Source organism: Anser cygnoides, chromosome 1 (assembly GCF_040182565.1).
Source record: "Anser cygnoides isolate HZ-2024a breed goose chromosome 1, Taihu_goose_T2T_genome, whole genome shotgun sequence".
Lineage (NCBI taxonomy): Eukaryota > Metazoa > Chordata > Aves > Anseriformes > Anatidae > Anser > Anser cygnoides.
Window position 1 is genome coordinate 141,966,362 of NC_089873.1, and position 14,416 is coordinate 141,980,777.

General features: G+C 36.2%; 1 protein-coding gene across 5 annotated transcripts in view; it reads right to left on the reverse strand.

The window, feature by feature from the left end:
• The window catches only part of MGAT4A (alpha-1,3-mannosyl-glycoprotein 4-beta-N-acetylglucosaminyltransferase A), a 77,522-nt gene that overhangs the window by 32,995 nt on the left and 30,111 nt on the right, over positions 1–14,416 (reverse strand). For 4 of the 5 annotated variants that reach the window (XM_048048142.2, XM_013180697.3, XM_066983935.1 and 1 more), the window contains 2 exons: positions 12,697–12,837; positions 10,742–10,875 (listed from right to left, as the gene is read on the reverse strand). In XM_048048142.2, the coding sequence (XP_047904099.1) occupies positions 10,742–10,875; positions 12,697–12,837 (275 nt within the window). Of the gene's footprint in view, positions 1–10,741; positions 10,876–12,696; positions 12,932–14,416 lie in introns of all 5 variants that reach the window. The other variant, XM_066983946.1, reaches the window with a different exon arrangement.

Here is a 14,416-nt window from a genome sequence, read left to right on the forward strand (position 1 = left end):
TTCCTAACAAGGGTTGCTTTTTTGCAGAGACTAAACTTGAGGGACTATTAATTTGATAAATCACCTGGTTCTTAAGATGCAAATATTCTAAAAAAATTACTTGTCGTTAAAAAATTAATTCTGACATTCAGGAAGAGTATAGATCACCTAACTTGCCAGAACAGGCCTCTTATGCAGCCTACTAACTTGGTCTTATGCATGCAGGAAAGGAGAGGTTTTGAATTCATAAACTAGACTAAGAAAAACTAGTCTCTGCTGTATTACTAACCTAATAATTTGACATATTATTTATCAGTTTTAAAAAGAAAAGTTACAGTCTGTAAATCAATATAGATTCTGGTAGCTCATGAGGATTCTGCAGAAACAGCTGCCTTTGAAATGCTGGAAACAAAGGAACAGTTCATACTATCTTTCTGATGAATTTGTAATGCAGATTATCATTAAAGGATTATACACACCGAGAATAAGTCCTTCCCAAGCATTTCTATAGAACCACTAATCTTGTTTGATAAAGGTTCTTACCCTTTGATCTTAGAAATCACCATTCCTATTTTTAAAGATTTACTTTTATAAAATCCAACATAATGCCAGTGACACGCACATTTTCAAAAAGGATAGCAGTGGGTCCAAAAGCAGGTTGCAAACACTATATGAAGAAGTGAGTTGAAAGCATTTCTCATGCTTTCTTTTCCATAAATATTTCCTTTGTACGCACTATTCCTAGTGCTTCACAGGATAGAAATCCTAATAAGCAGTTAAGGTGTTAGCAATTTAAAACTTGTCCCACAATGAGTTCCACCCAAGCAGACTCACAGACCCATATGGACCTTCACATATCACTAAGTCTTTAATTACACATATGGATTGTTCAGGCACAGTTCTTTACAAGAATGGAGTCTAAGACAACAACTTCTGTTGTGATTTAATAGCTGCAAATCACTATGTAAAGATAATTCAATAATATTTCTATCTTTTACTGAAACATTTCCTTTTTTTTTTTTTTTTTTTTTACTTTTAAACATTAAAAATTGTTTAGTCAACATAGGAAAAAGAAACAATCTGAATTTCTAGTTGACATTCCAAACGCCAATTACTTAGTCTAGGATTAATAAGTTAAATACTTGTTAAACTGTCCATAATGTAATTACGTAGGAAAACAAGTTGTGGGGTTTTTCATTTTGTTTTTAAATGAATAGACACCAAAAGCACAGCTAGTCTCTACACAGCATTCCAGACATTAAAATAAAAGCAGAATTTTATTGTAATTGGAAGCATATAATTAGTAACAAGCCCATGCTTCACTGTAACTCTCCTTAAAATGAACATAGCTTTGTCCTGGTTTACAGTGCTTTTAAAACCTGATGTCCTTAATACAGGATGGACCACATCCAGAAAGATTAGAAAGTCTGGAATAAGAGTTTTTTCCGTACTTCCAACTATTTTTGTGTGTGTGTGTCACACACTCAACACACAAGGTTGGCAATTTCCCAGTCAGAACAGCAATCACAATAGCTTCACGTTAAAGTGATGTAGCCTGTAGACTTTCAATTTCATATTGTAACCTGTGCTACTGTCAAACCAAGTCAAGATTGCCTGGTCTAGCTACACAAAACAGAAGGCAAATGCTGCTGCTGGTTTAGTAGTAACCTTGCTGATGCCATTTTTTATGCGAGCAAATGCATTAAAAACTTGATATCCTGCCATTATTTCTAAATAAGGGTGTTTTTATCTACCAGCAGCATTTGAGATTCAGAAGCAGGGTTTCAACACCAAACTCCTCCCCTCAGGTCAGCAGGCTGAGCGCCATCCTTCCACATCAGAACCTCCAGAGGCAACCACCTCTTCTCATTACCCAGCCTAATGCTCAATGGGATCTTTGCCAACACCCTTCAGCTGTGGACAGGTGCCAGGACGGTGGCACTCGGAAGTTATTTCACACAACCTGATGAAATACATATGAGAGAGTCCAATTAATTCGATCAATCTGTCGCAATACCCAAGGGAAGAGTTAAAACTACAGAGAAGACTTCATAGTGCAGCAATAGCAGGATATCCGGAATAGTCAGAGAATTGCTCTAGCCTAAGGATCTTCCAAGCACTATCAATAAATTCAGCCAGTAACTGAAGAGTGATGGAAAAATCTATTATTGACCAAGATCTATTCTCCATTTTTGAGGAAGAAGGCATTTACTGCCTGATAAAATAAGACCTACGGTCCTCTTTATCGACCTACAGGACATGAGACTGCTGAAAACAAGTATGAACAACAGATAATATAAAGGAGACCTTGTCTTCTCCAAGAACCTTAAAGAGGACAAGACAAATCCCGATTAATCAAAAGGAAATCATCCATGAAAGAAAGTGTAACTGTTCTTCAGGCTTCCACTGAAGATCATCTGGTAGATACCAGTTTGACCTTGGAACAGCTATGAAGAACCTGGCTCATGGTATCAGTGCTATTTGCAACTATTGAAAGGAAATGTCACTGGTGATCCCAATCAAAGCAGCACAACCTGTAAGAAAACAACAATGAATGATGTACTACATCAGAAGGCATTAACGTTCCTTCACAAAACTCTTAAGGTTGAAGATGAAATAATCCCTAGGAGTTTGGAACCTGAGAAAAAGCAGCAAAAATTAATATTTAAAGAACTAATCCCCTTAAAGATTAAATGCCAAATTGTGATAGTCCACAGCCAAAGAGTTAACACCGCCAGCCAAAAAGATGCATCTTATCAATGAATTGCAGAGCTTCAAAAACAAGTTTGTCTTGTTAAGTAGATCTCTGAGGACTAATGAAAGGTGTAAACACGAGTGGTTATTTCAATATCAGCAGATAAAATTTTTCCTGCCCATTCTTTCTTCCTAGTCATAAGAAATTATTGATCTCAGACAAAGCAAGAACACATGGGGTGAGACATCCTCCTTTTTTCATTCATACTAGATCAAGACCAAAGATTCGCCCAACTCAGCATCTTGCTTCCAGCAGCAACAGCCAAAAATGGATACATAGAAAAGAGTACAAACAGGACAAGCACACGTAGTACTTCCTCCTGCTACCATCCATGCTCTGACTGCCTTCAGTTCCGGTCACTTCCTGAGCCAGGTGTGATTTTGTATACTTAATATTCCTCAGTAGACCCCTTTTCCATGTACCTCGCCAGTATCCCCCCTTGAGCCTACCTAAACTTTCAGCAGGACAAGAAGATTTTAGCTTATGAAATCTATGGTGTTTCATAAGCCTGAACTGGCAACATCTAAGGTTTAACTCATATATCAGCTATTTTGATGACAGACACACATAGTGCTTTGATGAATCTCTCTAAAAGAAAACCTGGAGTCCATTGTGGAAAAAAAGTTTCAGAGAGTCAGAGTCTTTCTCAAATTTCCTGTTTTTGTAAGATGCTGCTCTACAGTTGCTTACAGTACCTTCTCTACTTTATGTGAGGCCATATTTCAAATTTGCAATTATTCTAAGGTTTGTCTGAACAAACACTGTTATTCGTAACAAATGCACAAAGAACAAGAGCAGCAGTGAACAAAAGTCCAATCTTTTTTTATTGATTTTATGAGCGAGGATGCACATAGTAAAGCAGTAGAATACATTAGCTAGCAGACAAAACAAGAGGTTAGAATGCTCTCATTAATGGCTAACCAACTGTCAGAGAAAAAGATTTCTAGTTTTAAGAACCAACTCTTTCATATTGTTAAAACCTATCTATTTAATACCTGCAAGCATACAGAAGGTGAACTGCTTCTCAAAACCATGGCAGTACGGAACAAAGGTCTATCTGCATCTAAAGTTTATGTGCGATCTTAGCCAGTAGCAGATGCTCAGAAAAAAAAAGAAGTAATAAACAGGGTATGTACAGAACAAATCTTCCTTCCTTTCATACATCTCCCAGTTCTCAGTAATTAACAATTTATAATTGCTAGGCCTGAGTGGCATCCATGTCATTAGATTCATTAACTCCTTCTGTATCTGTTCTCTGTGAATTTGCTTAATGCCTTCCGGAACCTATTTACTCACTTGTATTTCACAATATCCAGTAGCAACAAGGTTCACAATTTAGCTATGTACTCTATGAGAAATGTTGTCTTCATTTCAGATTTCGCCTCTTAATTTCATTTAGAGGCATCCAGATTGCATCCATACCACCACAGAGACTCAGCTCTAATCCACATATATAAAATCTAAACAAGCAATAACAGTGAGTCCAAACAGGACTGGAACTTGGTTGAAGCACAGGCACAGTAAGTGCACAAGTGTTTTGCATCAAACCACAGAATGAACAAGACATGGTAAATCTAGAAGAAGCAAAAATATTGAATTGAATTTCAGACAACTACATTCCATTGTAAAGCATGGGATTCCTGTCCTATTTTATTTTCTGTCCCACTCTTCCTGTAAACATCACTGGAGACATCACTTAAATTTTAAGTTTTCCATAGTTTGCCACTCAACACTAAACTTTATCCCAGTTTCCATGACGTTTCCACCACAAGTGAGCAGAAGTGCTAAAAACTGGACTTAGGCAAAATAAAGCACTACAAAATAGCAGCAGCTATACAAAATTAAACTCTATGCATCAACGCTGACACCCAGCCAATGAGCACTTCCTTTATTAGGTTCTCCAAGTGGAGTAGAAAAAAAACACAGACACACACACAAAAAAAAGCAGGTAAAACATGATGGAATGCCATGATACCACGTACAAGCAATTGAGCGGTGCAATTGAGCAATGTGATCTAGTAGAAGATGCCCCTGCCTATGGAATGGGGGTTGGAACTAGCTGGTCTTTAAAGGTCCCTTCCAGCTCAAACCATTCTGCGATTCTATGATTTTCTTGTTCTGGAAGCTTGACTTACCAAGCTTAACTTTTTTAATAAGCTGTAATTTTCAAGATGCACGTTGAAATGCTCTGCAAAATGCACAAGTTTACTGCAGTTGACCCTGCTTTGAGCAGGGGAGAGGGCTTGGACTAGACGATGTCCAGAGGTCCCTTCCAATCTTTGTGAGTCTGTTGGGTATTGCCTCAGCAGACCAAACATCTGTTCGGATTAAATTTCTATTTCAGTTGTTATTAACAGTTGGTTTTAGGAAGAGAAGTGCAAATAGATCAAAGATGGCACTAAAACTATCAAAATACTATAAATTCAAGATGGGAAGCTGCAGGGAAAACAGTGAAGAATTGAGACATCAACTGTACAGTTCCTTCTAAACAATGTGCTTTATCTAGTCTGTCAACTTGCCCAGATCTTAATTCTTAAATGATTATCTACTATAAATCAGTCTTAACTTATTCAAGAAACAACCCCCCCACCCAAAAAAAAGTAGTAATTTAATTGCTTATGCATTTCAACAATTTTATCTGATCTTTCACCATCCTTGTAGAATATGGGTGGAATATTTTTACAGTGTATTTTAAATAACAAGCAATGCAAAACTGAACAACCTCCAGAAAAGGCAAAGTAAACCTGTGTTTGAAAAATGGTGAAAGTACATATGAATATGATTACCTATATACAAGACCTTAAAATTCACCTAGAAAAAATCATCCACTAAAATAGCATTTAGACATATTTTTGAAGATTTATACAGTGAAAAAGCCCTAAGGAATAGAAATACAGCAGTGTTTTCCAGTGGTTTCAACAGTGTAAGGATATAAACAAAGCCTGTGGAAAAAGGTAACAGTATCTGTTAAAGTTCAACCAATACAGCTGAAAAAGATTATTTCAGGAATACAGTTTCTGCTTTCAGATCTGAAGCAGCAGTTTTAAGTTAAACACAGGAACAAGGAGAACAACGCACAAAGAAAAAAAAAAAGTCTAATGGACAGGGTCTCACAATGCAAAGCCTTTCATGGCAGTATCAGGAATACAAGTTTATTCTTCTATCACTCCACTCTCATTTGTCCCTACCCTCGTATCCTGCATGCCACCTCCTCAGTCATGAAGGCACAAGTCCCTAGGAGTTGTGCTGTGAACCACAGCACCACATCAGAGAACAAGTTTAGATTTTAAGAAGGCCAGCCAGAACAAAAAGTCAAGGGACAACTCAGAACAGCACATTTAGGTGGAAATCATGTTAACATCATATAGCTCTCAGCTAACTTTGTAATGTATTACAGACAAAGCCTTCTTTGTAGAGTCTGAAAGAAGGCAGAACATGTGGCCTGGAAACCTGGGGAAATTTTTTCGTGTCCTTGGGTGAGCCTGTAAATCATTGAAAAGGTCTAGAAGGTCTATTTTTTCCAGTCAAACGCAGGTAGCAGTTGTGTACAATCAAAAGCACACTTCAGTGAACTGTGTTGTTTACTTGGAGGACAGAAGGAATTCGTCCTCATTGTCTTTAGGCCAAGGCAGACCACGGAAGTAAAATTTGAGAATGTTGTCCTAAACTTGCTTATTAATACAGTGTTAATTCAGTCAATCATCCAGGTACAAAGTCGCCTACTGTAAGGCTTCTGAAATAAGATTATTACTGCTACTTTTCATCTCACAAATACATGCTCTAGATGTTACTGGTGAGAACATTTACAACTATTAACAGTGATGTTCCCTTATGAGAAACATCAGATAGTTACTGTGGGTCTGGAACATCTCAAAAGGTATCTTGTAGATAAAGAGAAGCATTTCAGTCATTCAAATCTAGAGCTTGAGAAAAAAAGCGCAATTTCATCTTTCTGTTGAGACACTAAATTTGTCTCAGGTCCATAGCAGGTTTCAAACTCCTGTCAAAAATCTTCTCCAAGATCTAAGAAAGATTTTTATCACCAATTTAATCTCATATAAAACTTTGCTAGCCATTACCATGAAAAGAGGAATGTAAAATCCTGTGATGTTGCCCAGTATCAACAGTCCACAGTCTTCGGATGCCAAAGAAGCTTAGAATAAAACAGCAGTTTAAATAGGTATCTCAACTTCTAACTGGTATGCCAAGCTGCCTTCTAGTTACAAGAGCTAACATTATAACTAGAAACTGCGGTCATCTTGATTGGTTTTGAATCCAAAATTAAGGTTACCACCTGTGCAGGCCCTTAAAATTACCTGGTGATGATTATATTATTTAGCAAAACAGCCTTGTTTAGCTTTAATTTATTTATTTAATATATACACATTCATACATATGTATACATGCGTGTGTTTATGCTAGGATTACATGTGAAACAACAGTATAAGATTTAATAAGCAATGTGTGAGAAAGCATAGCATGTGGACTGGTGCTCCAAGAGTAAATGGCTGGACAATTACTGCCCAATCAGATGTAATCAGTAGTATATAATATTAGCAAAGTACTTTTGCATAGCTCTAAGTGTCTTCTGATTCTTTCTGAAATGATGTGCCTTTTTGATATTCTTGGTCAAATCAAGGACTTATGATCTTTCCAACATACATTGATTACTGTTTGTACAAAAGGCTGTGCTAACCACAGTCACTGATTAATGAAGTGGACTGACGATTATTTGTGATATATTTAGAACAAGTCTAAGATGCACTTTCTTCATGGTAAATGAGATCTCCTCATACAAAAAAAAAATCTTTAGATACCAGAAAAATATTTTAATTTCTCTCATATTCAGTAGCATACATGTTTATATCTGTTGTTTCACTATGATGTAAAGTATTTCAAAACCTTGTTTCCCTTGTTATTTGCAATCCCTATGAAAAAAAATAAAAAACTGGACATTCATTTTCATGTGGAGTTCACAGTTCCTTAAACCCAGAGCCTATAGTTTCTTCAGAAAGAAGGTTTTCATACAAACCGGGTTGGTAAGAGATGAATTGTTTGTTTCAAATCATCTGATGAGCATCTGAGCTAACTACACAGTCAAGGGGAATAAAAAGATTTTAAGTATAGACATATAATGATTCATGCCTATTTATTAGTCATCCTAATTAATCCCTGCAAATTATTCTGCAATAAAATTATTTTAACAAATTGGAGAACACAGACATATGTCAGTTACTGGGACAATTGCACAGTTTACTGTCAAGCAATTCTAGTAATTATTTAAATTGGTGATTAGGTATCACATCAACCAAGATATTTTAGAATTCCTTGAACTTTCAGTATGGAAATTTACTGTGTATAATCACATTACTGAGAAATATCCATACAGTAAATGAATATGCAGATCTCTTTATTTAGCAACCATAATGCACCTATATTTGCTAGCTTATCTGTTTACACTGTTCATGCTCTTTGCAGAAGGCCATTAGCTGTAATTTTCAACTTGTGTTCCAGAAAAGTCAAATTTGTGAGACAGAAGTGAGGTAGAACTGCTAAAAGAAAGAAATTAACCATTGAAGAAGTTTTAGGGTGCAACTATCGTTTATGACTGTCTCCCAGCAATGCTTATTAAACACTGTCAGTTCGATTTCTCAGTTCGAGTCAACAAGAAAATACTCGTGCAATCCTTCTAAAATACCACTTTTCATATAGTTCTCTTGTAAAAATAATTTTGTAATTATTGCTTTTGTTGGTGGTGGTGGTGGTGGTACAAGCTATATAGAAAGCACAAATAGTAGTTTTAAATTTATTAGTAACATTACCTAACCTCACACTATGACCATTTCTTGCTGTACTTGAGGCTGCACAAATGTTTAGCAGAGGCCATACCATTTTTCAGAAGCTTTTGCCATCATCTTTAATACAGGCATAGTTGATCAAAGTCCTAATGTATTTTTGAATTGCCTTCATTAATGCAAACGTTAGTGCTAGCAACAGTCTAACACATTTTAGGCTAGGAAACTCCACAGTTAAAGTTATTTTAAGAGTAAAAGCCCTTCCTTTTGTTTAAGAACAAACAGAAGTCCAATAGGGGAATAGATTTTCCTTCAAGTAGCCAGAGAAAATGCTTATTAAACCTACACAATCCATCTTGCAAAAGGAAGCTGAAAAATACAGCATAACCCAGAGAATAACACAGCACAGTTCAGGATAACGAATTTACTGTACCATATTATTCACCGGAAGAGTTTTCTGTAATAATTACAGAACAAACTATAAGATATTGAACTTAAGGAAATATAAAGCATGGTAAAAGGAGTAAGTAAAGCAGGGGAGACAAAATCGGATGGAGAAATTAGATGGAAAAAGAAATGCAAAGCTAGGGAAAAGTTATAATGGGACAAGAATCCAAACCTAGGCTCTTCAGATTTTCCCAGACATTCATGGCTTGCTGTGCCCAAAGCAGACATGGGAGTAAGTACATCGTGCTCCCCTCGAACAGCCATATCCAAAAGATACAGAGGGTCCCACTCCAGAGTAAAACACACAATTCTCCTTGTTCAGAGATGCCATAGCTCCCATTTTAAAATGTTGAGTTTCTTCAAGGCTGCTTTCACAGCATCATTCCCAAGACAAAAGAAAATTTCACAACACCTCAAAGGACAAAAATTATTTAACTATGGAAAACTCAAGCATACCTACATGGTTTGTCTAAGGTTACAAGGGAAACTTGTGCATTTGGGGACGGGGTGTGGATTCTCTTCACCCCTACTCTAAGATCTGTAGAAGACTGAGAATCCAATGATAACACACAGTCTTCACAGCTCAGACCTCCTTAAACAAAACAAAATGGAACTTTTAAACCTTGAAAGTTTTAAACCTTGAAAAGAAGCCGTATTAAAAGGCAATAAAATTATTCCAATCAGTACAGAGAAGGAATGCCATTGCTCCAGTAATTCCTAAATTAATTCTGATCACTTGATATTCTCAACCAAGAGATGTTTTAAGAGCATTTTCTGCAGAAAAGCAGTACCTATTAGACTGATGGTTTTTGACTGACTCACTGTCAGAAAAAAAAACAAACCAGAGCGATTTATATTAGAAGACTATAAGGGTCAGTCTCAGGTACAGCAAAAGAGTTTATAAACTTCTAAAAGAAAGATTTAAAATCTGTTGTTAATAGAACTAGATGTATTAGCACGCTGTTTTCTCACTTAATCGTCGCTGAAAGGACACTGGCTCACAAGATTATAACGGTGTTCACAGTTATAACTAGAGGACTCAAATTTTCCTCTGTGGGATTCACAAAACACTGATTGAACAGAGCACTACATGGTTAGATGGCTGAAGATCAAACATATGTAAAAAAAAAAAATCCCCCATTCCATGTCAGACTCTTAAGAAAAAATAAGCATACACAACTCTCAGCAGCCAACAAAATTACTTCTGAAAGCAGTCTATCATTTTCCTTAAGCGTTCAGCTAAATCAAGAGTCAAACTGACCAGAGTCCAACTGAAAAATGTTTGAATTAGTCCATCAAAAAAGGTCTGGACTTTTAATGTCCAGGAAGTCCAAAAAATAAAATCAGTAACAATCTGCACCTAACTTCCCCAACTGCAGCACCAACCCGAGGAAGGACTGACTAAAAAGGAGCATGAAGAGAAGGGGAAAAAAAACTCCCTACCATACCATAGAGCCTCAGCCACTATGCTGATACTGAAGGAGTAGGATAATTAGGACATCTCAATCATTAAGTATAACATCAGAAGATGTGCAAAATAAGCAGTCCACTGAATCCACACCCACTTCATAAATAGAAAAGGCTGGGCTCTTCACAATCATTTATCTCAGAGAAACAAGACTTTTCCTTAAATGTAAAGGAGATCGAGGCACAGACAGTCATCTGTCTAAATTGCAAAGAAAAAGGAGCTCCTCATCAATTCCTGAAAGGAATACTTGTGATTAAAGGCAGGTTAGAAAGCATATAAAAATATTTATGTGATTACCTCTCCTATAAAGACAACCATAACACAATCCAGTTTTTCTTCGGGGGACAGCTTATCAATAAGGGAGTGGAGAGTTTCTGTAAGATAAGACTTGACTTTTCTTTTCACTGTAGGTATTCCCATTACAATGGAAACTGAAATCAAACAAAACAGAAATGTACTTTCAGTAATTTCATACACAGTGAAAACAAAAAGCTTGTCTCATAATAAAGTATCACTTAAGAAACACAAAGAGTTAAAAGGTTGAGATAGCAGTAATTTAAAATAGTTTAAAAATATAACACCCATCAACAGGAACATGATTAACATAATCACCACCAATGCTCAGAGCAAACATCACAAACAAAAAAATGTAATCCTAGACATGCCAGGCTATTGCAGAGGTAATAATCAACCACCACGATATTAATCAGGTAAGGCTGCACCACGACTCACAGAATGATTAACCTCCCTAACCTAGTTTTATTTTCAAGCTGGCATAATCATTCTTCACAACTCAAGTATTTATTTTTAACTCCTCAGAAGTCTTTTAAAATTGTACTGGTGAAAAATTCTTACCTCCTTTGCATGAGATTTTGGTTCTTCTAGAAAAACAAGCTCAGGTCATCAGGGCAGCCCAAGAATACCATATTCAAGCCTCTCATCCCTGTTAAAAGTACCTCAGATGCAAAGCACTCTGGCCCATACTACAATTCTTTGGCCAGATGGCCATTCAGCTCCTAAGTTCCTTAATTTCACCATAGTCTTCTTTCTTCCTCACCCCACCCTGCACACAGGGCTGGCACCCTACTGTAAACACAACAGGTAACAACAGGAACACAATAAAAGGATAGACCAGACTTCATGAAGTCATTCAGTGCTCCGAGCCACCTGTGTGAAATGATTTACCAGATCATAAATATATAAAATCAAACAACTATTAAAAATTTTGTTTATCCTTACTTACACCACCTGCTTCACCTAGCAACTATACATTAGTGAGTTCTGATTTTTTAAAACAAACACTCAAAAAGCATCATGATCAGGAAAGGAGAAGATAGGAAAATAAATTAAGCTCATTTTTCTCCCTCTTTTTAATTAAATAAACCTGACTCCAGTTTCTGTTTTCTAACTTCAAACTTCTGTCATATATTCCCAGTGGAATATAACACAGGCTTCACTTAAAACAATAAAGGAATATGAACATTTGCCTTCCTGATTAACAACTTTGAAACAAATGGTGTTTATAGTCAGAAAAATAACCTCATGGCTTGAGCCCACACATTTGACACAGAGGCATGCCTGCGGATTCACTGGTGGGGCCTTCATGCTTGGAAACACATACATACGCTTTGAGGTACGCCAGCTTGGTTTGGCTTCAGCCTAACTATTTTCTAGAGCTATAAGAATGGGATTCAATGGAGCTATCCTAATGACCAAAGTTCAGAATTTGGGAGGATTAAAAAGAAAAGGGGATCAATGGTATTGCAGCACAATATTTATTTCTTCCCCTCCAACCAATGCCCACATTTTATTGACGCAATTCTATCTTATTATCTTAGTGTGTCCAACTCTAAATTATACTTTAATTTATGACCAACTCTAAAATAATTATATCTATGCATGGTTGCCACACAAATCTGAAAAAGCCCAAGGGGTATGTCCATTAGCAGTTCAGAAACTGTAACACTTCTGTGCTTTGTTCTCTTTTACTTAGTTACAAAAATTCATCCAAACTAAATGCTTCTTAATGCGGAGCTTAACGTGGGGTGGGGCGTGACTGAGATTATGCAGAAAAGAGCAAAGCTGAAGCCAAACTCCTTTCATCCTGGATTCAGTGTGAATTCTGAGAGATATCAATATCACACAAGTTAAATGAGATGTCCTTGATCTACTAAGCAATGCAGTATGTTGTATTACAAGAACTAGAAATTCCTCCAGATTTAAAACATAAAACAAACATTGTATCAGCTTACCTCCTGTCCTTCCAAGGCCAACCTGCACAGAAGGTTGAAGGCTTCCTTCATTTTTCAACAAATGAGGCAAATGGTAATAGATATTTGGCACTTGAAGAGATTTTTTACTTGTTAGTTCTTTTAACAATTTCAGTGTCTCATCTGCAAACACACATGAAGTCAGCCATGCAGAAAAACAAACAATGAAAAGTTTTATGCAGTGGTAAATCATATAAGATTCACAGCTTGATCTTAACTGAAAAAAAAAGGAAGAAATGATCCATTTTACTGAGGCATTGTATCTTGTGTACAAAGGAAGTCTTTTCTCATTTTAAATTTTAAAGTAAACAATCGTCAGGATTAGTTTCCTCCAGATACAGTTAATACTCACCTGATAACACAAGACTTGCAGTGCCTAATCACAAAAGTAAAGAATGCTCCATTTATTTAGTGGTTTTTGTTTTTTCCCCTCCAGCAGATCAAAATGGCAGGTCTGTTTACCTAGATTATTTTTTACATAAACCTACAGAGTCATCACCACGTAGTAATGCTACTGCAAATAATTAATTTTTCAAAACTATAAATACATGTTGGATAGATTGTAAATATAGACACAAAATTAATATTAAATATATAATCAAGATTTTGAGTGTTTCTGCAATAAAGCACACACTGATGTGAATTTAATTTATTCCACTAGATTATTTAAAATACTTCTTGCTTTCTCTAGAGAATACTGCCTCTCAGGACACCCAGGTGGTTCTCATAAAGTTGCAAATAACAGTTTCTTATGTGTTAATTTTCTTACATCAAGGGTGAAAACAGCTCTCATTTCAAGCAAGCAATATGATAGCACATGGGCTTTTAAAAACTTCATATTGTAAGGTTCACAGGTTAAGTGAGAAACTGGACTCAAGGTTTCCAAGAAAATCTGAGTTGTACAGAAGTGCCTAAAGTAATTCCATAAATGTCACTCCTCTCAGATTCTGAGCATAACTACAACAAAAACAGAAGGGTTGCCTGCTCATTGTCTTTCGGTTTGCTATGAGGATTTTTTTTTTTTTTTAATGGGGGAGCAATGAAACAATTCATAGCACTTTCTGCTCTTGAAAAATGCTTTGAAAATAGATGCCATAGTAGAGATGCTACTTTTGATAGATTCCAATACAAGTTTTCATTTCTTTTTGCTAACATTTCGTTTAGTTTCAACTGAAAAAAAAAAAGGCCTAAAAGTCCCTCAAAATATGACCTTCTTTGTATGAATGAATAATGATTTACATAAAACAATCCAGAATTCTTCCAGATTCAAAGACAGCAAATAGTACAAGGTATTATGTATACTTAAGTACATTAAACTTAGTAAAATCTATCTAATCCTAAATCGTGACAAAGCTCAGGAATTCAGACTTCAGCTGATTGCCAGTCATGGCTCCACATGGAAAAAAAAAAAGGATGCTCCACAGGCAGTTGGGATCCAGAGATGCTAAAATGTTAAAAATGTGAATCAGTAACTTCAACTGCATCAGAAGAGAGTAATTCTCTATGACTACCATGCATATAAGCGAGCTAACTCACTTTTAGAAATGCATGTGGTAATACCACATTGTAAATCCAATTGTAAATCCAGTATCAAATTTACACAACTTCCTCTATAGTTGTTTACTTTAGCAGAAAGATACACACAGAAGAGTAAGACAAGAATCACAGACTATGTCAAATGTAACCTTTATGTGTACCATTC